Source organism: Lissotriton helveticus, chromosome 12, assembly GCF_964261635.1.
Source record: "Lissotriton helveticus chromosome 12, aLisHel1.1, whole genome shotgun sequence".
NCBI lineage: Eukaryota > Metazoa > Chordata > Amphibia > Caudata > Salamandridae > Lissotriton > Lissotriton helveticus.
This window is the reverse complement of record NC_136073.1, coordinates 268,516,784-268,544,701: the sequence shown is the minus strand read 5'-3', so window position 1 is coordinate 268,544,701 and position 27,918 is coordinate 268,516,784. Positions and strand designations below refer to the sequence as shown.

At 48.7% G+C, this 27,918-nt stretch overlaps 1 protein-coding gene across 8 annotated transcripts in view; it reads right to left on the bottom strand.

The window, feature by feature from the left end:
• The window catches only part of PMFBP1 (polyamine modulated factor 1 binding protein 1), a 2,317,386-nt gene that overhangs the window by 563,511 nt on the left and 1,725,957 nt on the right, over positions 1 to 27,918 (bottom strand). For all 8 annotated transcript variants that reach the window (XM_078668626.1, XM_078668631.1, XM_078668625.1 and 5 more), the window contains one exon: positions 23,231 to 23,398. In XM_078668626.1, coding sequence (XP_078524752.1) covers positions 23,231 to 23,398 — 168 coding nt within the window. The remainder of the gene's footprint in view (positions 1 to 23,230; positions 23,399 to 27,918) is intronic.

The following is a 27,918-nucleotide window of genomic DNA, read 5'->3' as shown; positions in this document are numbered from 1 at the left end:
ATCGAGGTCGAGGTGTAACCTCCGGGATTTCCTGAGAGGTTTGAGGCACCGGATACCTTCTTCTATAATCTCCAACATGCTCTGGAGGTCTTTCAGTAAAGAAGATGGCACACTTGTCATCTCTTCACGATGCTGTTGGCGATATTGTTGCTGTTCTTGGGGATGATCTTGAAACTCCCCATATTCCTCCTCCTCCTCCTCCTCCTGGTATTTTACTTTTAATTGAGAAGGACTACTCGCATATCCAGAAGGATCACCTTCATCCTCGTCCTCTGAATCTTCCTCTTCCAGAAGGTCAGAAGGGACTAATGGAGACACCTTGCTTGGAGATGTAATCTCTGGCGTTATTGTCCTTTTCCAGGATGACAACCTTTTTTCTGGGATTTTTTCTCTCGTCGACCCCGTTGCCAACCATATTATCGTTGTCGACGCTATCGTTGACGTTGTAGTTACCGTCTACGCTCCCGTCGTCATCACCGACGATCTCGTCGTCTACGCTCCCGTCGACGATGTAGATCTTGCCATGGTCGTCGACGATGAACTCGTCGACGATACCGTCGCTGACGGTGAAAGTGTCAACGGCGTCTTTTCAATAGTCTTTACCTCCTGTTTCATCAACGATGATGATGCTTTTGTTGTCGACGACGACATCTTTCTCGTCGACGATCTCGTCGACAGTGTAGATCCTTTCACTTTCTCCTCAGAAGGTGTAGAGGAAGTCTTTTTTATGGTAATCTTGACCCTTGGAGGAGATTTTGAAGGTTCTGAGGCAGTTTTTTCCAACTGTTTCACCTCAGAAGCAGAACCCTTCTTCCCCTTAGGTTTACCTGAAGGAGATTTTGAGGGACTGCGCCCTGAAGACCCTGGGGTGGTTTTGGGGTCTTCTCAGGTCTCCCACCTGAGGCATGCGCCTGAGGAGATCTGCTTCTTTTTTGAGATCTCTTAGACGAAGATGACTCCTCCTCACTCTCACTTGAGAGGATCTCCTTTCAGGCTTTAACCTTCTGGAGCCAAAGTAGAAGTCTTCCCTCACGATCCCTCAAGGTTTTACTTGAAAAGGTTTGACATACCTTACAATTCTCTGCCTGATGGTCTGGATAGAGGCAGTATATGCAGTCTTTATGAGGGTCATCTGTATAAAGCCTTTTTTAGAGCAGGTAGCACAAGCTCTAAATAATCCCTTCTTCTCCTTCTCAGACATGGTAGAGGAATAAGGGATTTCAAATAAGAAGAAACTAGAAAATGAGATAACCTCAAATCCCAGTCAAAATGAGTTGAATTGAAGAGTTTGAGCAGAGCTCAAAGGAGACTCCCTAGAACAACGTGCGGTAGAAAACCTGAGGGGCAGAAGGTTCTCTCAGGAGTGTTCTAGAAGGTGAGGAGCTCTGATTGGTTCAGGGAGAAGTTTGGGCCTTTTTTACATAACAAAGGCTATGGGTTGCAAAAGGGAAAGGGGCCTAGGCCTCTTTTCAGTTTGCTATACTGCTAAGCATTGTTTTTAGGTCTCGCCTCTCAAGGCGCATGTGCATTGAGCAGAGCGAGACTATAGCGACTTAAACAGACTTTACCCAACTGGGCGATTTGGTGCTGTGCCCGTGCGCTTTTAGGTCAATGCGCAAGCGCATTGACCTAAAATGCGCGTGCACATCTGTTCCCTCAGCCGCACTCCTCCCACACCTTTGAAGTGAAGCTTAGCTTCACTTCAAAGTCCCCTGCTGCTTCACACCCTCATCGCCGCTCTCCCCACTCCGCCCCTTCCCCTGCCCGCCTTGTCGCATTTCCCCTCCCCCTCCCCACAGCAATGCCCTCCGTCTTGTTTAATTATTTGTCACTGCTGTGTGCAGCCCAAAGCGCAGTTGCTTCATTTCGTCTATTAAACCTTTCTGAATGTAACCGTGTTCTTATATGTCCCCTTATTTTGTATTTGCAAATCTACTGAAAGAAACCCCTTTAGAAAGAAAATCAATAAAATTTTACAGACGTTGTAAGCTTAATAGTTGCCTATATTGTATATAACGTGCCACAATTTAACCTAGACATCCCACTGCGCACTCTCCCACCTGTCTTTAAACATTTGTGCATTGCTTTAGCCCTAAATAGTATCCTCAGACCGTGTCATCAGTACGTGTTGAGGTACGGCCTCTTTTCATGTTGAACCTAGCCTGTATATTTGTAGAGCATATATGTTCTGCCCAATCTGTACCTTCGTGCTGAGTTCACAGTTATAATTTTAAACGCTATTCATCCTGTCTGAACGTGTTCTGAGCAAGATGGAGGTGTGTTCAGAATTCATTCTAGTAACCCATTGCTTAGTGAGCTGAACGTGAACTCGTCACTGCACCTTTCTGAGTTTGCGACTTGGAATGTTTCTTTATGCACGGTCATAAAGCTTGTTTGCAGATTTTTTTTTTTTAATTTAGGTACTTATCCAGGCACGCTTTGTAGGCTTGCATCACACTAACGATAGAAATCACTGCACAAGAAAATGCTTTAACAGACCCCGTAGGCACTCCACGAGCGAAAATATGTTCAAAGACAGTTGCAGGTGTCCAAACTTATTTAAATCCTCTTTAGCAGTTGCAATTGGCCACATTCCTACTCCAGTATGTGTCCACAGTGTTGAAGTTGTACATTGCATTATGTATGAAGAACAAATGTAGGCACTCCAAATTATTACTCTGCATAGCTGTCTTACTTATTCGTTGTCTTTAATAATGGCCTTCTCTGTCCTGATGGATTTCACTTTTTTTTTTGTTCAATTGCAGTTGGTTTTTTCCCCGATGTATGTGCCCTTGGCTTTGCAGAACTGATGCATATTTCAATTTAATCTAATTAGACTTTTTTATTTTTAAGATTCTCATGATTTGGTCCTCCCTTGCCTCATAATTCCAGTAGCCCTGCCTATAGGGCAGTCTGGCAGTGCCCAATGGGGCTGGCTTGACCGGTCAAAGTGTATAGTGTGGGCATGTTTTTGGGCTGCTTGCCTGTTTTATGGTTTGGTGGACTGTTTACTGTTAATTTCTGTGCTGTCTGCAGCAAGCACAAATGCATGCAGTCTACCATACTTTGCAAAACATCTATACAGCTCACACACCCTCACTCACACTCACACCCTCACCCCCTTCACAACCCTCTCACCCTCACTCAGCCTCACACCCTCACCCTCACCCTCACACATCCTCACACACCCTCACCCCCCTCACCCTCACACACCCTTACCCTCGTCCCCTCACCCTCACACACCCTCAGTCACCCTCACACCCTCACCCTCACACCCCCTAACCCTCACCCCCTCACACACCCTCATCCTCACAAATCCACTCACCCTCACCCTCCCTCACCCTCACACCACTCAGTGCTACAACACATATTGTGTTACAATAGGTGTCACATTTGCGAAAGATAAAACTATTGGCATTGTAAATAACAAAGCTATTAATTTCGGTATTTTCAAAACAAGCACATAAATAAAAAATGTCCTTTACAATACCAATAGCTCAAACTTTCCTAATGCGAGACCTATTGCATTGCTGTGCTTCTCTCCCCTGCTGCACTCTCCTGCTCTCTAGAGATGTGGCCTAACGACCAGAACTGCCATCTAAGTCACGTAAATATAAAACATGTTGCATTCCAAATGCTAGAGGTGTCACATTCGCGAAAGTTATAACAATTGGCATTGTAAATGACAAAGCTATCAATTTAGCTATTTTAAAAAACAAAAAATAAATAAAATATTTGTCATTTACAAGACCAATAGCTCCAACTTTTCTAATGCCAGACCTATTGCATTTCCAATGCTTGTTTTATATACCGGAGACTCCCGTCTCGACGACGGGGAATGAATCAGGCATGTGAATCTATGAAAGTTCCAATACTGGAGTAAGAGTCGCGTGGTACCGCCCGCCCGGCGCGCAGAGATGCTGGGCAAGAAAGTTTTCTGGGTCCAGTCTCACGCCTAGGAATAATTCTACGTTAAGGAATCTGCGGCTAGTAGTCTCTATCAGATCTCTACTTCCAGCCTTCTCTAAGGTGCTGGAAAAACATGTAAATGCAGTCATCTTGGGCTATGTGTAAAACAATAATCTGCTGCATATTAGTCAATCAGGTTTCTCTCTGGCCCTCTGTGAATGATTGATTGTACATGTTATTGTCTACAAGCCTGAAGATATGATCTGTACTGTTCAATGACAAAATGCTAATAAAAATAAGTAAAAAATAAATAAATTAGTCAATCAGGTTTCAGAACTGGTTACAGCATAGAAACTTACTTGTGGAAGGTTGCAGAACACATTAAAGAGTAGCTAGATTGGGGGGGGGAGCCTACCTAGTATTGTTGAACCTAACGGCGGCCTTCAAAACGGTCCCACATGTTAAACTATTGGAATGGTTCGAGAAGTGTGAAATCGGCGGTACTGCCCTTAAGTCAGGAAATATGGACTACTCCCTTTACTGCTACCCTTCCTCACCTGAAAGTGGGTGGACCACAGGGCTCTGCTCTAAGCCCTACACTCTTTAATGTGTATATCACCCCACTAGCATCTTTGCATGTAGCATGCGGGGCTAAAATAATATTGCATGTGGATGACACCCAGCTACTCTTTACCTGTGAGAGAGGGGCAGACTTTGAGGGGGAGAAGATTAGAATGTGCCTTTCCAGGGTGTTAACTGGCTGGCGAGGAACCAACTAAAATGTAATTCAGACAAATCGGAGATTATCTTTTTTGGTGCTCCTCCCTCAGAGGACCGGTGGCCCCATGACAGGCCTCCACCACCCTCTGCTCAAAACACAGTAAAAGATCTGGGCATTTTTATTGACAGTTCTCTCTCTATGAAACATCAAATGGTATTAGGCACCTGCTTCGGACTGCTACGAACTCGGAGGACATTCTTACCTCTCCTATCGTTGACCACTACGAAAACTGTAGTCCAGGCCTTCGTTACTTCTAGACTGGATTACGCAAATGTTCTATACCTTGGTCTGCCTGACTATCTTCGTAACCGTCTGCAGGTAGCTCAAAATGCAGCGGCAAGACTGGTCCTCAATTTAAATCCCAGAACCCATTTGTCCTCCCACCTTAGTGCCCGTCACTGGTTGTCAGTGAGAAAGAGGATCACATTTAAGGCCTTGGTGCTTACTTTAAAGGCCTTACATGACATGGGTGCCAGTTACATCAGGAAGAGACTATTTCACTTTCACTCCCTCTAGAACTTTGAAGTCCTCATTTAATCACCTGGCTACCATACCCATGATACACCGGGTTAGAACCGGAGGGAGATCCTTTATGTTTCTGGGAGCCCAAACCTGGAAACATCTTCTGGTGTCACTCAGAGCCACAGCTGATCTGGCTGCTTTCAGGAAACAACTAAAATCTTGGCTATTCTGCAACTAAGTGGGCATGGTGGAAAGTGGAGAGCTGCCTGTCAGCGCCGGGACACTCTGCTGAGTACCGTGCGCTTTATAAATGCATTCATTCAGAAAGTACATGTTTCTGAGCAAAGTGATTTTGGACACCCTGGGTGCTTTGCGAATTCAAAGGAACGTCACCCGTGTTTTCTGTATGTAGGCTATTCATATATTTAAGAAATGGGAGTGCAGAATTTCCAACACAAAAGGAGCAGTAGAAAATTAATTTCTTTATAGAAGGCTCTAAGTAGGGAATATATGTTCCAATTCAACATTTCCAAAGCCAAACAGAGCTGGCATGCTCCCAGAAATCTGATGGAGCCGGTAGTCCTGACGAGGCTACGATCCTTCAAAAGGGGCTCACAGGTAGCCCAAAGATCTAAAAAACCCATTCCGCTGAGATTTTGCAAAGTTGATATTAAAACCAGATACCTTTGCAGAGAGAGCGTGTTCTCTTTGATCCAGTGATATTCTCTTCATGTTGGGATTGTTGATAATTCTACAGAATAGGGTCTCCACTGACGAAACTAATAGTAAGGGGCAGAGAGGACACCCCTTCTGCATGTCTTGTCAGTGGCACCACTACCAACAGTTCATCATTCACCATTAGCTTTATATAAAGGGCTAAATGATTAGAAAGAATATATTTTGCAAGCCTTGTGTTAGCTAAGACCTTCGGCAGATATCACCAATCAGCCCTGTCAAAGGACTTGACTGTGTGTAGCAAGAGAAACACTGTTACTTTTCCTTTAAGTTCAGCAGCTTTTATCAGATTTACAGCCAGTCTGTTGTTACTAATGTGGCAATCCCAGACAAAGCCTGACTGGAAAATATAGGTTGGGAAGTTCTACTGACATGGAGGCACGTGACCTGGACGGCAGTGAATATTTTCATGTTGCAATTCAGGACAATTAGCCTGTATGAGGTGCAATATGTAAGGCCTTTGTCTGGTTTAAGATTAAGCACAATAGTCAATTCCATCATGGAATCCGTTATTGAGCCAGAGGTCAAGAAATAGTTATAAACTTTGGACAGAGGCGCAGCCAGCAAGTCAATGTAACCATTGTAAAACGATGCTGGTATACCATGGGGGATTGTTACTTTATTGCCTGACAGATTTTGTAAGGGTGTTTAATATCCTCTGATTTTGCAGTCTATTTAGTGGGTAAGAAATGTGTTTACAGAGGCCTCCTGTCTATAAGAATTCACTGACGACCAAGAATTTATGGGAGAGTCTGATACATAGCATCATATCCGAAGTCAGACAGATGGGTGTGTGGCCCTACAAGGTCCGGGTGGCTGTTGTTGTGGAGAAGACAACAGTCTTGTGTCTTATGCATGTCTGAGAAAAATGTGTAAACATTTTCTACAATACAATCTGTAAACTTTTTCTACAATGTGTTGGGATCCCCATTTGTACAACAAGCCCATATCAGATATACTTCGCAGAAGAGAGTGAGGAGTTTACAGACAGACTAGATGGAGTACATTAGACTATTTGTAAACTACAACAACTTACTCAAACCTCTTGAATCTGGGTCTGTGTTCTCTCATCACAGAAACTATCCTCCCATACATACCTAACTGAATCACCTCTGCACTCCACAACCACCTCATTTATAATTACACTCCATGACCCCTGTGCTGCGTTTGGCACAGATGATCATCCTACCCTACTATCAACTGGGCCAGCCATCAAATGTTTTCCTTCTACCACCCGACTAATCCTTCATTCTCGCCTGGAAATTCCACTATTCCTCCCCTTCCCGATTGCACAAGTTACTACTGTGTAACGATATATCTGTAAGAGACATTCGTTAGCGATAGCTTCCTTACCTTAGAATATTACCAGGCGTCAGACTGGATCTGGAAAGTTTTCGTCCGCAGTACCCCTGCGTGTCGGAAGATGGCGTCGTGGGGCTCCGCGTCCGTCGCTGGCGTCGTAAGCGCCGAGATAATGTCACGGAGACTACTTAGGCGCCACCCATTCGCGCTGATGTCAGTTCTGTACACAACTTTCCGAGCCAGGAACGCAGAGCCATGCACGAAACTGACCACTGGTGCCATGAATCTAGGGCCCTGAAAGGGATGACCTTAACCCTAGAAATCAGTCTGCAGAACGGGGAGGATGGGTGGGGCGGTAAGGAATCTATCACTAACTAATATCTCTTACAGATATATCGTTACACAAGTAATAACTTGTGCATCTGAAAGAGACATGTTAGTGATAGATTCCTTACCTTAGAATAGGTACCCCAGCAATACCAACCCCGGTGGAGGGTCTGCGAACAAGATTACACCAGCAAGTCACAGAGAACAGAATGGCCAAAGAAGCCGTCTCTCTAGACTTGACTGTCAAGGCATTAATTCTTGGTAAACGTGTGCAGCGAGGCCCACGTAGCTGCCTGCCAAATGTCTGCAAGGGAACGCCGCGTCCCAAGGCAGTAGTGGCCTGGCAGAATGGGCACGCATCCCCACAGGAGGCTCCTTATTAGCCAATGAGTAACATGCTTTGATGCAGAGAACGACCCACCAAGAGATGGTTCGTTTGTGTACGGGCCGACCTTTTTTTGGCGCCCACGTAGCCAACAAAAATGTGGTCATCCACCAGGAACTGTTGTGTGCACTTCAGATGAAACGAGAGCGTACGTTTAGGGTCCAGAAGGTGCAGCCTCTCTTCCTCTTTCGAAGGATGCGGACAGAAGGTGGGCAAGGTGATGGTCTGCCCGATGTGGAAGGGAGTGATAACCTTTGGCAAGAAAGAGGGACGAGTCCTTAAAACCACCTTGTCCGGATGATCAGAAAGAAAAGGAGGTTTAGAAGAAAGAGCCTGGAGCTCAGCCACTCTTCTGGCAGAGGTAATAGCTACCAGGAAAGCCGTCTTGAGAGTGAAAAGACATAAGGGACAGTTATGAAGGGGCTCAAAGGGTGCGCACATAGGATAGGTCAAGACATGATTTAAGTCCCATTGAGGCATTATGAAAGGCACGAGAGGAAACGTGTGTAATGCCGTTGAGGAAGCGAATAACAACCGGGGACTTAAAAAGAGAAGGCTGATCTGGAAGTCGTAGAAAGGAAGAGATGGCCGAAAGATAACCTTTGATAGTGCCCAGAGCAGAGTTCTGCTGGGCCAAAGAGAGAAGGAACAGAAGGCCCTCAGAAAGAGGGGCAGAAAGGGGATCCACAGCCTTTGCTGTGCACCATGCCACAAATTTGTTCCACCTGCAGCCATATACCGTTTTAGTGGAGGCACGCCTGACTTCCAGAATGACATCACAGACTTCGGGAGGAAGATCGAATGCTGTCAACTGTCGCCGCTCAATCTGCACGCACGGAGGTGGAGGATGGACAGGTTCGGGTGGAGGACCGTCCCCTGCTGCTGTGACAGAAGATCCTCCCGAAGAGGCAGTCGGATCGGGGGATCGATCGCAATGCTGAGTAGCTATGGATACCAGTATCTTCGTGCCCAATCCGGAGCCACAAGAATGACTTGGGCCCGGTCGCGCCAAATCTTCTTCAGCACTCTGGGCAGAAGTGGTATAGCCTGAAGGCATAGAACAGACCGCAGCTCCACTCGTGGCGAAAAGCGTCGCTGAGCGAGTGCCGCCTTGGAAATTTCAACACGCAGAACCAATGACATAGCGCGTTCTCTTCGGTGGTGAATAGATCTAACCAAGGCTCTCACCACTGCAGAAAGAGACCTTGTGCCACGTCTGAGTTCAGACGCCATTCGTGATCCATCATGCACCGGCGGCTGATGTCGTCCACCCTGGCGAACCTGCCAGGTGTTGAATCACCAAGGTAATGCCTTGATGTCCCAGCCATGTCCAGAGGCGTGGAGCCTCCTGACATAGGGTCCACGACCCCACCCCGCCCTTTTTGTTGCAGTACCACATGACGGTGGGGTTGTCCGTGAACACCTGCACTACACTTCCCCGGACAGAGGGAAGGAATGCTTTCAGTGCAAGTCGGATCGCACGAAGCTCCAAAAGGTTGATATGGAGCCGGGACTCTGCCGGAGATCAGAGGCCTCTGATCTCCACCTCTCCCAAGTGGCCGCCCCATCCCAGGAGGAATGCATCTGTCACCACTGTGTGCTCCAGTTGGGGAAGGGAGAGGGATCTGTCATTGACCCAATCGCGATTCGTGAGCCACCACTGTAATTGTCGTGCAGTGCCCTTCGAGATCTGGACGTGACCATCCAGGTTGCCCTGATGCTGTGCTCACTGGAATTTCAGGTCCCACTGCAGAGCCCGCATATGCCATCTGGCATGCTGCACTAGCAGGATGCAGGAGGCCAGTAGGCCCAGGAGCCGGAGGGTCATCCAGACTGAAACCCGAGATAGAGGTTGAAAGATCGGAATCATAGCCTGAATATCCCAGACTCACTGCTCGGGAGGATAAACCCGAAACTGCATTTAATCCAGAACCGCTCTGATGAAGGGGAGCTTCTGAGAGGGGCTCAGGTGCGACTTCAGCACGTTGATGGAGAACCCCAGCAAATGCAGGAGGTCGGCCGTAGTCTGAAGGTGGGAGCCCGCCTTCAACAACCAGTCATCGAGATAGGGGAAGACTGGAACCCCTGATCTGCGCAGACAAGCTGCGACCACCGCCATCAATTTTGTGAACACCCGTGGGGCACTGTTAAGGCCGAAGGGGAGCAGAGCAAACTGAAAATGCTCTTGGCCTACCGTGAACCGCAGGTAACGTTGGTGGGCCAGCAGGACGGGGATATGAAAATATGCGTTCTGCAAGTCCAACCCTACCATCCAGTCTCCAGGGTCGAGGGCAACCTGAGCCAGAGTCAACATCTGGAACCTCTCCTTCCGGAGGAAGCGGTTGACATTCCTGGAGGTCCAAAATGGGGCACAGGCCCCCTTTCTCCTTCTTGAGGACCAGAAAGTAGTGGAAATAACAGCCACGTCCTACTTCTGGCTCAGGAACACGCTCGATGGCCCCCTTGGCCAAGAGGGCAGTGACTTCCTACTGGCGAAGAGCAAAATGGTCCCCTGACATGCTGTGGAACTGAGGTGGCATGGCCGGAGGGGCAGTCTCGAAGGGGAGGGAGTAGCCCCTTCGGACGATTTGCAGCACCCACCTGTCCGAGGTAACAGAATGCCAGTGGGGGAGGTGATGGTGAATCCTGCCGGCCACCAGCGTTGGGTGTGCCCTAAAGCTCGGACTAGGGAGGCTTTGAGGCGGATGCTGCAGAAGCGGAGTTGAACTGACCCGCACGTTGGCCCCCTGTCCCGCAGCTGCGGGCACCACGTCCGCGCTGAGTTTGGTTATGGGCAGGCTTCTGACTGAACGAACATGTCAGGGCGCCCCTTCCGTTGCCACGAAAGGAACAAAAAGCAGACGTGGCCAGGCACGTGGTGGAGAGACCCAAGGACTTGGCCGTAGCCCATGAGTCCTTAAAACGCTCCAGCGCACTATCTGCCTTATTGCCAAACAGGCGAGTACCATCAAAGGGCATGTCCATAAGAGAACTTCGAACATCCCCTGAAAATCCAGTGGACAGCAACCAGGCGTGGCAACGTAGGGCCACTGTTGTGGTAATCGCCCTAACCAGCGAGTCCGCAGTGTCCAGTCCACACCGGATGGCGAACTTTGCTGCATGTTTCCCCTCAGCAACAGCTCGGGAAAGCACTGTCCAAAATTTCTCCGGACACTGAAGCAGCATCTGCCAACCGTGTCCCACACAGCGTGGGAGTAGCGGCTCAAGAGGCATGCGGTGTTCACGGACCACAAACCTAAGCTGGCCGAACTGTTCCAGCTTCTTGGATTCCTTATCTGGCAGAGCGGTAGGGAATGCGCTTTGGGAAGTGTAGGCTTGGATGACGAGGCTTTCTGGGGTAGGGTGGGATGTCAGAAAAGCAAGGTCACCCGGGGCCGGGCGATGACATCTGGCTACTTTTTTATCAACGGGAACCCCCGTGGCTGGTCTAGACCAGGTGCCCATCAGTACGTCAGTTAACGCCATAGATAACGGTAGCAGGGGCTCCATAGAGCTTGCCGTCAGCTGAAGTACTTCAGTGAGGAGATTATTTTTGAGGGTCACCGTAGGCAGGTCAAGTTCAAGAGCCTCAGCTGCTCTACGGAGCACCATAGTGTACATTGCGCCTTCCTCCATAGCCACAGCAGGAGGAGAAAGCAAACTAGGGTCAGAGGAGAGGTCAAGGCCACCTGCATCCTCCAACTCTTCTGTGCATTCCTGTTCCGACCCGCACTGCCGTGCGAGAGGGTCCTCAGACTCCTCCCAGTCGTCCCCTTCCTCCACTGCCTGTGGAACAGGCTGCAGGGGTGGGGGAGGGACAGGGGAATATAAATGGTCGACCGACGCCGTGATCGGTGCCGCTCGGCGTCGGTCCGGCTCCGTGTCCCAATTAGGGTCCCAACTAGGAGCAAAATTGTCCGGGAACCTGGGTAAGGGTGGCGGTGGAACGAACGGAACCCACTGCGCTGCCAGGAACGGAGCCACAGGCGCCGGAGCCCCCGTCAGAGGACCATGCAGCGCTGGGGCCGGAGCCGTCGGCGGTGCCGGCAGCGGAGCCTGCAGCAAGGGTGGGCCCTCAGCAGGGGCCGCAGGGCCCAAAGGCGCCCGGGAGGCAGGCCAAGGCCTGTAAAGGCGGTCCATGGCAGCAAGAAAATCTTGCACCTGGGCAGGAGTCGCCGACGAACCCGGATAAGGGGGGTAGGCTGCGATACTCACAGGCTCCAAAGGAGCCGCAGGAGTTGTACACCGGCCGCGTCGTCCGCATCGGGAGGGCGACGGGGGACGTCAGAGAGCGTAAACGCTTCTTCGACTTCTTCTTATGACGTCTCTTACCCGATTCCGAGTGTGAAGACTTCAACCCCAAGGAGCGATGATGATGGCTCCGCAGTCGGTCCCTCGATCGACCCCTGGACCTCGAACTGTGTGGAGACGACTACTGGGCCTCCAGCAGTTTACGGGACCACTCCCGTAAGGCCTTCGGAGCCATGGCCAGACAGTCTGAACATGACCAGGGGAGTCATGGTCGCGCTCCAGACAGTAGAGACAGACGCCATGGGGGTCTGCCATCGACATCATAAGGCGACAGGCCCCTCAGGATTTAAACCCAGGCATCCCTACGTGGCACCAGGAGTCAAAGATTTTTAAAAATGGAAGACAAAAAGTATCAAAAGTTAGTCAAAAAGTGACTAGTGTACGTGCTGTAACCGGATCTGCGCTTTCTGGTGTGGATAAAGAAAGAACTGACGTCAGCACGCATGGGTGGCGCCTAAGTAGTCTCCGAGACATCATCTCAGCGCTTACAACGCCAGTTACGGAGTCGCACGAAGCCACCTTCTGACGTGCAGGGATACTGCTGACGAAAACTTTCCGGATCCAGTCTGACGCCTTGTGACGGGGCTAGCGGACTGCGAGAACCCATACGGCAGAACTTCCCCGATTGGTGGTCCGCCGCTCCCCTCTCACCCTGCCCGTTGTCCCCACAGCTGCCAGACAAACCGTGGAAGGAAGAACAGGAAGGCTACGCGACAGCGTCGGAATCGGGTCTTGGCTCCTTTAACTGGAATGATGATGAAGGAGCAGCCCCGTCCACCTACAGCGGTGGGACGTCAAAAGGCGGAAGTGAAAGAACGACGACGGACGGCGTTTCCCTGGAGGACGAAGACGGAGCGGTGTGGAGAAGCAGCAACGTGAGGAAGAACCCGGAGGAAGAAGACGAGGACCAGACGAGCCCAGCTGATAACAACAAGCCAGGAGGCCAACGTCTCGGTGCATCGCCCCGCCACGTTCCCGAGGGAGGAGCGTGGCTTTCCAAGGTACGGGGCAGAGTTGCAGGGTGGGTGGGACGGCGTGGTCTGCCTACCGAGTAATGCCGCTGTAGATAGTACCTAGAATCCCCAGTACCCCTACCTTCACGAGCACTGAGGGCACTGCGCTAGTTGTGAGACAATCACCTGCACTTGGTTTCCCTCACCCCTCGGCCCCCTACGATACTTGTACTGGTCACCCCAGTAACCGATCTCCTTATTTTCTCCTTTCTCGGTCTTGGGGACCCCTCGCCGGAAACGGAAGACAACGGCTACAGCCCCGGAGTGCCGACCTAACAGGAGAACTGAGTGACGGAAGACTCTCCAACCCGAGCCCGGGAGAATATCAGAGTACTGCAAAGGAAGCCCCTGCCCCCCCCCCCCCCCCTCTTTTCCAACCGTTCTGAGAATATCCTGACGGACCCCGTGGACGTTGCAAGGGAGAGACTTATTAGCCTGGAACTGATCCTTCAGTCCCCTCCACCCTTATTCCTCAAAACCCCCCCTTTTCCAAGGACCCCGATAATGCCCGTTTGGCAATGCAAAGGAAGACGTATATTCCAATAAAACCGTCTTTGAAATCACTAATCAAGGATCCAATCTTTGTGTTCACCCCTAGCCCTCCTGTCTCTCCAGGGCCGGTCCCAGTCACACAGCCCCCCCTGGGACACGCCTGGGGATAGGAATCTATCACTAACGTGTCTCTTTCAGATACAAATTTTATGATTTGAAATTGTAAGTTCAAGCCAGTGTTGCCTCTTGTCATATAGTATGTCTTTCATATGATCTCCTGGTGTACAAAATATGGTCTCACATACACTTGTTCAAAGACACATCTACTGCAACCTATTATGAGCATGAACAAATGATGACTTAGACTTTATTGTACCTGGGGCCTATGTAAATTGGAAATACTACTTCCCTGTAAAGGCAGTTGTCCATATTGATAATGTTGATCATATTCATTTATTCCCATTGCTTCAATGCCCTCCCACACCCTATCCCCCACAAAAAAGGCCTATTTAAGGATGTTTACTATCTACTAGATTAAACATTAGTTTTTCTTTTGAATATCAAACAGAACCCACTGCTGACACAAGGATGCTGGAGGAAAGGAGAATAACAAACTGTGGACATTTTCAACATGGCAACAATCTTCTCTTATCAAGTGCATGCGACAAACAAAAACCTGACCAGAAAATCGGAAATGCACTGCAGCCATATATTTTTTAAGGTAACTGAAACTAAAAACTAGAATCTCTTCATAGCTCATAGATGAGAAAAAAGGAGTGGCTGTGTAGTTAACACTGCCGTAGTTATCCCTCCACCAGCTTATTAAAGATCTATGCATAATCTATTTTCTTAAGGTTCTGGACACCTGGAAGATGGGTAGCTAGCAACAGGGGTTCAGAAGACCAGACAAATCCTGTGCTTGTGATGTACTGTCCAATAACAGCATAAAGAATATTTCACTTCTATGGGATTTTGCTGATGACTATGACTATGGTCCATGCCTCATGCCAATTCTGTGAAGCTTACAATCTTGCAAATTCCCTTTGAGGTGTGTTTATGTATCCATGCTTGAGTAGCCAAGTAAGATAAGAATAAGTCCTTCGAAAACAGTCTGATTTCTTATGAGGTTGCCTCTATCGGAATATCCCAGTTTTTACCAAACTGCAATTTTGAATTAAAAAAAGAACAGCTGTGGTTAACTTACAATTACTGGAAGATCTGATGATGACTTGAAGTTGACTGACAAATAAGAATGAGTTCTAAATTATAAATGATTCTGATAAAAGAGTATTTTCCATAATGTGGAGTCAAAAATCTACCTTGCCTAAGATAGGTCTTCTGTGAGGTGGAATGCACGGAGTTCGGTCTGAAACAAGAAGAATAGCCCGGGGCCCCCAGGAAGATCGGGCAGGCTACGCCTGAAAAAGGGAAAAACATGAAACCATCTCAGCCTCCAGGACAGGAGCATGAAGGCGATAAAATGCCCGGACACACCACCACGAGGGGTCCGTGCACACGACCTAAAGAAGCATCTACAACATACATAAATGCCATGGAGAGTAGAGGCCCGAAGGCGACCACAACCTCCTAGCACAGCACAAGCTATATAACAGCTACCACTACCCCACATAGGGTACGTTAAGTCTGAAGACATGTGAACTATCTTAGGAAGAAACTTCCGCACAGAGGAAAACCTAAAGAGCCACGGGGAAAAACCCCGTGCAGAAGGCTTGTCAAGCAGCCCAAGAGAAAAACAGAAGGCCTAATCTTAGGGCCAATCTGCGCAGATAACAAGCAAAAACACACACAGGCAACAAGGGCCGTCCAGCAGCCAACAAGCCACAGTCTCAGCAAGGAGGACTCGAGTGGCCATAAAACAAACAGCACTACAAGGGCGACTCGCCCAAATGGAGGTTCAAGAATTAGATCAACTGACCAGTCACTGAGGGGGAGAAGAAGAAGGAGGAGTAGGAGGACGAAGCCCCGCCAAGAACCTCTGGATGGCCGAGTCTGCAGGTGCATGGAATAATAGGGTGCCGTAGAAGGGACGATCAACCAGCCGTTCCCTAACGTTCTCCGGGAACACACTGTCCCCAAGCCAAGCTTGGCGGCAAAGGGGAACTGAAGAAGCCATGGCACGACGCACCACCTCCGATATGTTCAGAGCGGAGCGAAGAATGAACGCCGCCAGCTCCCGGTCATCGAACGCATGATGCCACAAGTCAACCTGAACAGTTTCCTGTGAAGCGGCGAATCCCAAGGTCTTGGTCGAGTCCCACAAATAAGAGTTGGCCCTGGCCAACACACAAGGTGTTATAGGCCCGCAGAGCGGCGCTGGTCGAGGCGAACATGTTGCGCCCCAAGAGTCCAGCCAGTGGACATTCCGGGATGGTAGACACAACAGTGGCGGCAGGGAGGGATAAGCAGTCCGCAATAGTGGTCTGGAAGCAGAGGGATGGAGGGAAAGACACGCCGGGTCACGTGGTGTCGGTGCAGGAGGTGATGGGGCACCGGGTCCCCTATGGCGGAATGCCCCCAAGTCCCCATCAGGGAAGAAAGGAGCGATCCCTCAAAGGGAAGCAACAGCTCCCACCCACCAGAGCCCTGGTGGAGAACCTCCAGAAGATGATCTGCAGGAAAATGAGCAACCGGGTCACCCATGAGCAAAATACCCACAGCCGTGGACAAAGCGAGCGAAGGCCGCACCCGCCTCCATTAGGGCCCCGCGATGGAGAAAGCAACTCCTCCGACGGCGACGGCTGCAAACTAAGGCGGCCGTCCCCGAAGGCAAGCAGGGCGGGAAAGGCCAGACCTGAAAAGTAAAAGGAGGGACCGAGGAGTGAGGGACCTGTTGCCCCTCCGCTGAAAACCGCGGTGTCGGGAATGGCGGGGACCCGTGTTTTTATGACGCCAGGGAAAAAGCCACCACGCGGCGGCACGTCTCTGGTGAGGACGACACCAGGAGGCACCCAACCTCCTTAGAAGAGGGAGCGTCCGAAGACGAGATCGCGACTCGATGCCTGTCTGGCGCCATAGAGTCCGCCGCCGGAGGCAGGACGTCATCACCCTCTGGAGCCAAAGGAGAGGCCGGACAGGCCTCGACCACCTCACACAGCGGCGGGGACTGAAGCGGGGCCGGAGCAGAAGTGGCCAAGGGACGGCGCCGACTCGATCTCCAACGAAGCAGCTGCCTGCGTGGAGGGACGAGAGGGACCGGGGAGGGACAAAAAGCCATCCGCCAGCCTCGACCCAGACTGGGCCCAAGGGGGTCCGCCGACCCATGTGGTGCCGCCACTGCCGATTCAACCTCCGACTTGACCTCTGACGAGGCAACCACCTGCGTGGAGGGACTGGAGGGGCCTGGAGGGGGACGAGGGGTTCCCTCCAGCCTCGACCCATAGCAGGCAGAGGGGGGTCTACCGTCTACCTCAGCCGTAGACGAGGCCGCCGCCTGTCCAGAGGGCCGAGAGGGGCTCGGGATGCTACCCGAGCCCCGCCAACCTCCCGCGACACCACAGGGACTTCCGCAGGAGATTGCGGCTAGGCAGAGGCGCCGTGGACTGAAGGAGGGACCCCCGAAGGGCCGCACCCCAACGGCACCAAGTCCTCCAAGCCTGGAGCCGAGCCAGTCAGCGCCAGAGCTGCCGGCGATGCCGCGGAAGGCCCCGCACAATGCAAGGGATCCGCCGACATCCCAGGAAGGGAAGGAGGAGGAGAAGCCAGTGAGGCCTGCAAGGCCGCAACATACGACTCCATCTGGGCTCTTAACGCCCCCTCACCGGGAAACGGTGGATAGGGGCACCCTTGCACGCGGAAAAGGAAAAAACCGACATAGGCGCACCGGGGTGGGACTTCTGTGACCTCACGTGTGCGGACGACGCCTGGGCGGAGTCGCGCGATGCCGTCCCCCTCGGCGCGCAGGGATGCTGTGGCAAAACGTTTTCCAGATCCAGTCTCACGCCTGGGGATAATTCTACGTTAAGGAATCTGCGGCTAGTAGTCTCTATCAGATCTCAGAACTTATGGCTGGAGCTACGTGGCTGTGGATCATCCAACTTATGCGCTGGAAAAGACCCAATTTCTATAACGTCAATTCCAACAGTATCTTTATGGGGGAGGGGGACGAGGCAATTTTTGCCAGCGACTCAGGTGGCGTTTGAGGCATGGTTCAAAATAAAGAGAAGCATAGGGCGGGAAAGTAGAGTCACTCAGGAGACCCAGTTATGAATGGGAACAAGCTTCAAGGAACTGGGAAAGCTGCATTGTTTTGAAGTCTGGGATCTCATTGGTATTTATAAAGTAGGAGATCTAATTGAGGGGGGTGACTTTATGTCTTTTCAATCCCTTCAGAGGGACTATCAACTCCACAACACACAACATTTTAAATACTTGCAGCTCAGGTATGGGTGGGGGCGAAAGGAATTGACACAGACCTCCCCTACTATGCACCCCTAGAAGGCAGGCTCTTAATGGGTGAATCAGTGGAAAAGCGGTCTCCCTTGTTGTAGGAAAATAGGAACTGCTTTCATGGTTACCCAACTTTTTGCCTGGTGTTATGATGTTTCTGACTAGTCTGACTGGGATCCTGCTAATCAGGACCCCAGTCTCTTTGTTTTCTCCCCTAAATCTGTTATGGTGAGTACTTAGGTACATCCCAGATTGACTACTGGCGTACCCTTCCAAGTCCCTAGAATATGCTACTGAGGTACCCAGGGAATAAGTACACCAGGGTTCCCCCATGATATGACGCATGTATTATGCCACCCATGGGAGACCACGCCAACTGTGACTACAGGCCTGCCATTGCAGCCTGTGTAAGATGGTGCTAGCACCACTTACGACAGATATAGGGTTTACTTATATCTGAGGTAACTGCACTTAAAACTGAAGTCACCACTAAAGCAGGCCTTTCAACCCTGAAGGCAGGGCGCTCGGTTCGAAGTGTGAGGTTGCCCCTGAGAGAGCAGGACACCCCTACAACCTTCGGAGTTTATTCTCTTGGGTTGTAAGTGCATCATCCATTACAATATATAGAGTGGCCATGCGTTATTACGCGATGACTATCTCTAAACTGACTGTAACAAACCCTATCATGTTTTGTATCAAACATGTTGGAATCATACCCCCACACCGTAAATGGTGTGGGAGGGATGCGTCCATGCACTGTAAAGCTCCTCCGGGAGGCCCTCAATGCTCTTGGTACCAGTCTTCCAGAACAGACAGCAAGCTAGAGCTGCTGCCGACCAGAGACATGTTTCTGCCCTCCTGCTGCTGATCCAAGCTCGAGATGGGGAAGGCAGAACAATAGATATCCTGTCACAGGGAGGTGTGGCCACCTCCCAGACAGGGTTTAGTGTATTGGGGCAGGGTGGGGGCACTTGACAGCTCCACTGAGACTACTTGAAGGGCACATGTGGTGCCCTCCTTGCATATCCAGTACAAACCAGTTCAAGGAGCCGTTGGCTCCCGCTCTGGCACGAGATTGGACAAGGGACATGAGAGTGTCCTCCCCACGGTCTAGCCCCTCCCCTGGGAGGGAACCTTCAATCCTCCCAACACTTTCCTTAGGGTACTTAAGGGTTTACCTGTGGGTGGATTCCTAGATTCGTCGTGAGACAAGATTCAGATCAAGATATCACTTCATCTTCGACCATCTGATCACTCTGGACTTTGCTCTGGGCACTGAGACTACAACTGGGAAGACTCCTCCTGGTCTTGTGGACCTGCTCATCTGCTGCAGCATCCGTGCCAGTGCTCCATACAGGAACCTTCCAAGGCCTGTGGAAATCCAAGATACCTGATGGAATCTCCCTTGAAGTGAAGGAGTCACTTCCCTGCATCGGCAGGCACCGCAACCAAGCTAACCAGTCTGCTGCTCCTGGGCTCCCATGGACTACGAAAGGCTCAGCAACACAAGTGGTGGTTCTGCAACTTCCTCGGGTCCTGCACTGTTTTCTCACCGAGTTTGAGGACAGTGTCCCTCGTCGGAACCGCAGGAACCAAACTCATATGCACTGTGCCAACTTGTCCATGCATAGGCTTGTTTGCTCTCTTCCTCAGATATCTTGGGGCACAAAGTAGCCTCAACCTCAAGCATCTCCTGTGACCACTATCTTTGTCCTCACTGCATCTCTTGCACCGTGTGCCTGCATCTTTGGTCCTCTTGCGACTCCAGTGCCTCCGGCCTGTGGGTCCTCTTGAGGGTCTTCTTTGATTCCAGTGAGCTCCCCTGATTGCTCGGGCCTACTCTGACTTCCCTGTTTGTGGTGAGTCACTTGGACCTTGCTGGTCCCGACACTGAACCTTTTTTGCCTTCCACGTTGTTTGCAGTTGCTAAGGCTTGTTGGTGCTCCCGACGGACATCGACCCCTCAACCCTCGACATCCGACAGGGGACAGCTCGTGAACGGGTCCTGGTCTTCCACAGCATCGCCTGGTTCACACAGCTGCAGCTCCAAGGTCATTGTCAACTCTCCTGCAACACCCGACATTGGTCTCCCGGGCACCCTGGTCACTCTGTCGCCTCTGCTTGCAGGTACTTCACATCTTGAATCCACTTGTGGGTTCCACCAGACACTTTCACCTTCTTCGCCATCGGCATCTTCCTAAAGTCCTCCACTGAGTTTGATGGGCGTTTCCGACGCCACTTCACACCTATGCACCCGGTTCCCCTGTGTAGGTATCCAGGTTCCTGGGTATCAAAGGGTGAGGTGGCTTTCCACCCTTCTGTCTCCCACTGGGTTTCTTCAGGGTCCACTGGGAAGGCTGTGGCAATTTCTGCACCTCTTTTTCTACACTCTTATTGAGTCTTGCATTTATTTGAGGGTGGAAGCACACGCTCACTATCTGGGAGTTCTCTTTCTAAAGCTTATGTAGCACCAGGCAGTTAACTTTAGCTATAGTGGCTACAGCGGATTTAGTGCCTGACACCCTTCAGAATAACATGTTCTGTTAGTGAGCAATCAATTATCATTAATCCTAGGTGGTTCAGTAATACATATACTCTATACACATTTTTTTTATCCCAGGAGGTTCAATAACATATACTTTATACACACAGTTGCCTATTATATGACACCAAGACAACTGTGTAATTGAACAGACACTGGCGCATCGTGTCACTAGGAGAGACTGCCTTGCTTTGCTATCTTATGTGTTTTCTGTAGTACTAAGGTTCTAGTTTGAGTTTCTTCTTCTCTTGAAACTGGTGGAAAGTGAGGGAGGGATACTATAACAGTCCTCTGCCATTTATATCCACTTACAGAGCGGGGCCTCATCACCTGAGCTGTCGCCAGGAGAGGTGAGGTTTACTCCCATGAGATATTGGGTGAGTTAATGACAATTTAACTGTTATTAGCATTGACCAAAGTGAATCTTTAAGTGATCATTGACATATAAAATTGAAATTGTATATACGGCCAATACATATGTTTCTCAAGTTCAGTTTTCCTGTGTATATATTTTTTTAGGAAAGAATCCATCTGTGGAATACTCGTCCTACACATCGGAGCTATATGTATGGTAGGATGTATCGTATTACTTATTTTCTTTCATTTTTTGCAGTAGTGTAGTCCTTGGTCCTGAAGAAAGCCAGCGGTCCATTTTGACCTACAATGGCTGAAACATGTCGACCTCTTTAGTCAACTGACGGTAGTTATTTTGACAAACTACCCACACGCTGTTTTTAGTTTTGACATTATATTTCCCCAATAAACTTATCCTTGTTATCATAATAGTCCATTTTAATCTGCACTTATGCTTTTTCACATATTTAGTAGCACTGTAAAACTTAGTTTTTCAGCACCACAGAGCTTACATCTCATGGCCTGTTCCATCACGGGTTTTTTGTTAGGACATCTTACAAATGTATGAGGTGAGACGCCTATCATATGCCAGTTTTACAAATCCCAGATGATGATTTTCTGCCATCTGGTGGGCTGATGGTATTCCTTTCCAGCTCAACACAGGTCTAGCTGCTACAGATCTTGTTCTTTGGCCGTATTTTACTTTGTTGTTCGACCAATAGTATTCGTATTGTTTTTGTCCACTGGGAAGGGTCCTTCTTTAAAACTGCAACCGTGACTTACCTATTGACGTGAATTGAGTGTGCGGTCGTGTTCTCACTCTGCATACAGCCTCCGGGGTTCCTGGGTACTTACCTTGGGTGGTTCCTTGGCTTCCCAGCACTTCTACGTCTTCTGGGTATAGTCTTGACTTTCTATCGTGGTTCGCATACCAGTATATTGTGTGGTCTCCCCCTGGCGACCACTGTGTATTTGTGCTACTTACATGTTTTATTTTCAAAGTATTGTGTGCATTGTGTATATCGCCGGGTAGGAAATATTTGTATGTGTTAGTGAGTGTCTTATAATAAATACATATTTTTTAAATGCACTGTGTGATTCTTTTTCTCTTAATCTAAACCAATAAGAATATGTTCTGGTAAAACAAGCTGTTTTACACTCCTTCTGGACTGAGCCTGAAGGCTGCTCTCCACAGCTACCACTTAACCACTTGCATGCTAATGACAAGGTGAACTCGTCATGAGGCACACTGGATCTGTGCTCATGACAAGGTCAACTCGTCATGTATAATGGGATTCATAAATATGCAGCACAGGAGGGGAAAACCCCTTAGCAGCCAAGTGGTTTTAAAGAATTTTCGAAGGTTGTCTAAGATCACTAAAATCACCATAAGGGTTGTCTGGATTAGTGCAGGGTGCCCACTTACATAAGTGTGCACCATATACTAAGCCAGCCTCCTAGAGCTGTGAAAAAATTCAAAGGGCAAATCAGATAGAGAAGAAAAAAGTGTACTACGCTCAAAGCACTAGGAGAAAGAGTTAAATGTATAGTTCCTCTCACTGAGGGGACACTCAAAAGTAGCCTTCTATAGGCGGAACGGTAATACCAAGTGAGGTGTGGTATTACCACTGCCACATGGTATTTTCACTCAAGTACCAAGTTTTGCAGCTGATTTCGGGGAATAACATGGATCAAGCTGTGCTTCCATTCCGATTCATGCATATCTCTATTTTTGGCAAATTTGACCCAGACAGTACACCTGTGTCAGAAGGTGAAAGGAACTGATAAAAGACTCTGGACCTATAACCATCCCACAAGTACATGGGAACTTTGAGGACAGTGGCCAGACAAGCTCTCCAACATACCTGATGACATGGCAAGGCACTCTGGTATTTTGTTATACCAGAGTAGATACCCCTATATGGGGGCGAGGGGAGAAAAAACTGGTGGGGGTGGCTTAGGAGTGGGGCTGAAGCAACATGATCAGAAATCTTCTCTACATAAAAATATGTACTGCTAGGTTACTACACACCGTGTTTTTGGTAGAAATGCTTAATTCAAAAATAAAGTAGCCTTAATGTCCCATACATCGGGTGGGTGATACTGCTACATGCTTTCAGCTTTGTATTAATGGCAGGTGAAATATTTTCCTCTACATTTGGAATGGATTATTTATTCCTCTTTGTCCTCTTCCCCAATGTGAAAGCTACCTGCTCCATAGACTCTTTCTGGGCTCCTAGTGATGACGTCATCCGTGTCTTCATCTCTTGTATAGCATCCTGTGCAAGAGCCAGCTCTTTTCCGCTCAGTCTCATTGTCTCCTGTGCTGCAGCCAATTCGGACTTCAGTCTAGACATCACTTCCTCCTGCTGTGACGCCTAAAGGCAAAACGGACATCACATTAACCACTCCTCAAGCAGCAGGCAGATCTATTTTACCACTGCATTTGATATGTCAGTTGAGGGTGATTACATAGTATACCTCAGCAGTATGCAGTGAGTGGCTCTCGGCAAGATGCTCACTTTCAGTGTCAAACAGTATAGTAAATATTCATCTAGACAATTAATGTTATACAAAGGAGGAACTACACACTTTAAATACCAGATCTTTCATGGTTCAATATTTCATTAGATTATCACTATAAAATGTATACTTAGAGGGTCCATGAACATGTTAAGGTACCGTAAACTAATAACATTCTACCTGATAACCAAATACAGACAGTGCTTTAGTCAAATGCACTTCTGAAAAGAAAAATATCTCCTTTAAACATATAGTTCTTGAATCATGCACAGCATGTCGAAGGCCAGGCAATGCAAACTTTCAAGTTTATGAAGGACTGGTATCTCTGATAACAGCTGACCAACTAGCACTTCCTCCTTGGTACAGTTCTAGCTTTTCTTAAAGCAAGAATAACGATATAAAGCAGCTGCTAGTGCACCTCCAAGAAGCAGCTTTGCATCGTCACCCACCCAGTGGTGCAAGAGCAAAGGTGTTTTCTCATTTGTCTCTGGCCACACCCAAATCAAATTAATGACCATCTCTTTTGATTGGCTGGAGCAAAAAGTTCACCCACAATAACAGTACTGCAGAATGGGCGGCCCGAGCCACTAGAGGAGGAATTTATCACGGGAGTGTCCAAGTATGATGTTAGGGTAGCAAAGAACAAGTTACTTACTTTCGGTAACATTCTTTCTGGTAGAGACTATCTAACCACAGATTCCTCACCTTTTGAATATCCCCCAGGTGTCAGACTGGATCCGGGAAACTTTCCAGCAGTCCCTCTGATAGGAGGAGCTATATGGCTCCGCAATTATGCTGTTCCACTCTGGAAATAACATGCAGAACCTATATAGGCGTAACTCCTGTACACTGACATCAGTTGATTTCAAGGCGACCCACGCCAGCAGAAGCAAAGTCCAATAGAAAATTGGTTGTGACCATTGTGCAGATTACTAGACTTGGGATCTTATTGATGGAGAGAGTCCAGTCCACAGAACGGGGAGGATGGGAGGGTCGGTGAGACATCTGCAGCTGGACAGAACCTCTACCAGAAAGAGCATTACTAAAAGTAAGTAACTTGTTCTTCTGATAGAGACCTCTAGCCACAGATATTTCACCTTTTGGATCCCAAACCAGGACCTATTAATAGGTGGGTTTGTAAGATGACTCAACAAGAAAGTCCGGCATAATGCCCCTATCAGCAAACCTGACTGTTCAGACAATAGCGCTCCATGCGCATATGGAGTAACGCCCACATAGCTAGAAATGTCCAGGACAGGGAATCCAGGTACCAACGCAGTGGTAGCAGCTTTGGTACCTGGAGAATTAGTATCCAGTCCTTCCGGAGAGTACTTTTTGGCCAATGCGTAGCAGATCTTTATGCAAAGCACGGAGATTATTTTCTTCTGCACAGCCTTGCCTGATGGTGCACCATAGAACCCCATAAAGAGTTGATCGTCCACTTTGTGTTCTTTGGTGTGGTCAATATAAAAGCTTAGAGCTCTCTAGGGATCTAAAAGGCGGAGTCTCCTTCTTAGAGGGGGTGGGGGTAGAGCACAGAAAGCCAGAGAGTTGATATCCTGATCGATGTAGAATGGGGTCATACCTTTAGGCAAGAAAGTGGCCATGCCCACAAAATCAGCTTGTCCGGAAGAAGGTGGTGTACGGTGGGTTGACAGAAAGCCTGAAGCTCATGCACGCCGATGTAATGGTGATGAGGAATACTGTCTAGAGAGTGAGACGTCGCAAGGGATAGCTATGAAGTGGTTCAAAGGAAGTGCACATCAGATATATGAGGACCACATTAACGTTTCACTCTAGAATGACAAAGGAAGAGGGAGGAAACACATGTAAACCTTTCAAAAAGTGCATAACAACTAGAAACTTAAACACTGAGGGCTGATCTGGCAACCGTAAAAAGGCAGAAAGAGCCGAAAAGTATTTTTTAATGCAGCCCAGATTAAAACAAGCAACAAAACGTCAGATAACTTTGCCTGAATAGAGTCTCTCTGCCATGTACTGCACCAAGCCACAAATTTGTCCCAATGACAAGCCTATACAGTTTTTGTCGCAGGACACCTGGTTGTCAAGATGAAATCAACCACCTCCAGAGGAAGGTTAAAGGTGTTCAATTGTTGCCTCTCAATCTCCAAGCATGAATGTGAAGATTGCGAAGGCCCGGGTGCTGAATTCTGCCCTCCTGCAGCAACAGCAAATCCTCTTAGAGGAGCAGCCTGTTCAAAGAAAAGATGCTCATACCCACATACACAGGGATACAATACCCTCCATGACCAATCCTGAGCTATTGGGATGACTTGACGACTTCAGCCACGTCGGTCCTGATCATCTTGAGAACTCGGCGAGGAGTGATATAAGGGAAAGGCATAAGTGAGTCCCAAGTTCCACTTGAGGCGGAATGAGTCTCCAGGCGAGAGATGCCTTGGAAACCCCAACGTGCAGAAGTGCTGACATTGCATGTTGTCAGGGGTGGCAGGAAGATCAAGCCAAGGTTCTACCGATTCGTGCAAGAGAACTTACGCCACCTCGGATGTTACTGCCACTCACTAGGCGCCAGCGGCTGAGCTCGCCCACCCTGGCATTCAACAATCCTGCCAGGTGGTTCGCCAACAATGAAATCTCTTGGTGGTCTAGCCATTACCATAGGTACAGAGCCTCCTAGCGGGCTCCATTACTGCAACTCACTCTGTTTGTTGCAGTACCACATGGCAGCGGTGTTGTCTGTGAGCACTGTATCAGCCTCCCCTTGATGAGTGGAAGGAAGGCCTTCAACATCAAAGGTATGGCCCACAGCTCCTGCAGGCTGATATGGAGCCAGGAGTCTGCCGGAGACAAGAGGCCTCTGATGTCCACCTCTCCCAGATGGCCACCCCAACCCAGACTTGATGAATCAGTCACCACTGCTAACTCTGGGTGGGGAGAGGGGTCTGCCACTGATCGAATCGCGGTCCAGCAACCACCATTGCAGATCTTTTGTAGTCTCCTTCAAAATCTGATCATGGTGGGAGAGTTCACCTTGATGTTGGTCCCAGTGAAACTTCAGGTCCCACCGCAGAACACTGATATGGCATGCTTGACCAGCAGGATGCAGTAGGCCATTAATCCCAGCAGCGTCAGAGCCTACCTCACTCAAATCCAGAGTCAAGGTTGAATGTCCTGGACTCTCCTAGCTCCAGTGGCGGGTGGAGCATGTCTGAAGGTGGCTGACAACTGCCTGGGGAGAGCTTGTCTTTAACAGCCAGTTTCAAGGTAGGGGAAAACTAGGATCCCTGACCTCTTAAAGGGTGTTGCCACTACTACTATCACTTTTGGGAACGCTGAGGGTCATGGTTAGACCAAAGTGAAGCACTGTGAACTGGAAATGCTCCTGCTTCCTCCACAAACCGCAGGTAGCGCTGATGGGTCTGCAGGACGCGTATATGGAAAGATGCATCCTGCAGGTCCAGCTTCTCCATCCAGTCTCCAAGGTCAACAGCAGGCAAGATCTGGGCTAGGGTGAGCATTGTGATTCTTTCCTTGCGAAGGAAGAAGTTGCAAGGGCTCAGGTCTAAAATAGGACGAAGGCCTCTTTCCTTCTAGGGCACCAGACAGTAGCGGGAATATATGCATTGGCAAAGCCAATAGGTCTTGCCTTTGCAAAAGGTTCTATTTTTGTTTTCTCTATTCTACAGTAGTTGTGTGGTTAGTGAGTATAGATTGTTTGTGTCTGTGTCAATAAAATAGTTTTCAATGTTTTGCAGATTAATTGATGTATGTAGGACGTTTTGTCTGCCACAGTAGACCTATTGGCTTTGCAAATATTTTTTGCCGATGTTAGCCAGCTGAAGCATTAATTTCCCGCACTATGTCAATGTCACTGGAAACCATTACTGCAGATTACATAAGCTTCCTCTGGCATGGGTTCAGCAAGCTATAATACATGCTTTTGTTAAGCCATTTTAAAATACCAAAGAGAGGCTTGGTTCTTTAACTAGGCGAGGGGTCTTATTTTAGCCTCTATTCAGACCATATGTATAAGGTATTTATATATAAACCTAACTGAAAGGCAGTAGAGCTCTGTATATTGTCAAGACAGAGCCCTCACAATATATGATAGATGGTTTTTGGAGTATTGCTGATGCGGTTTGACGTAAAAGTGTGAATCAATGTCTGTAAAATAATCACCTCTTGTGCTTCCATCTAAAAATGCAGATGTTTTAATAAGAATGATTTGCTGAGGTCAGCATTTCCAGCAGTGGCACAGCCAAAGCTTCAATTGTATATATTTCACGAATTCTGAAACAGAAGGCTTCCAATATGAATTGTCACTGTATAAGTAAAGAACAATAAAACATAACACTTGTAGCAAAACAACCTGTTACAAGTAACTAATATCAGG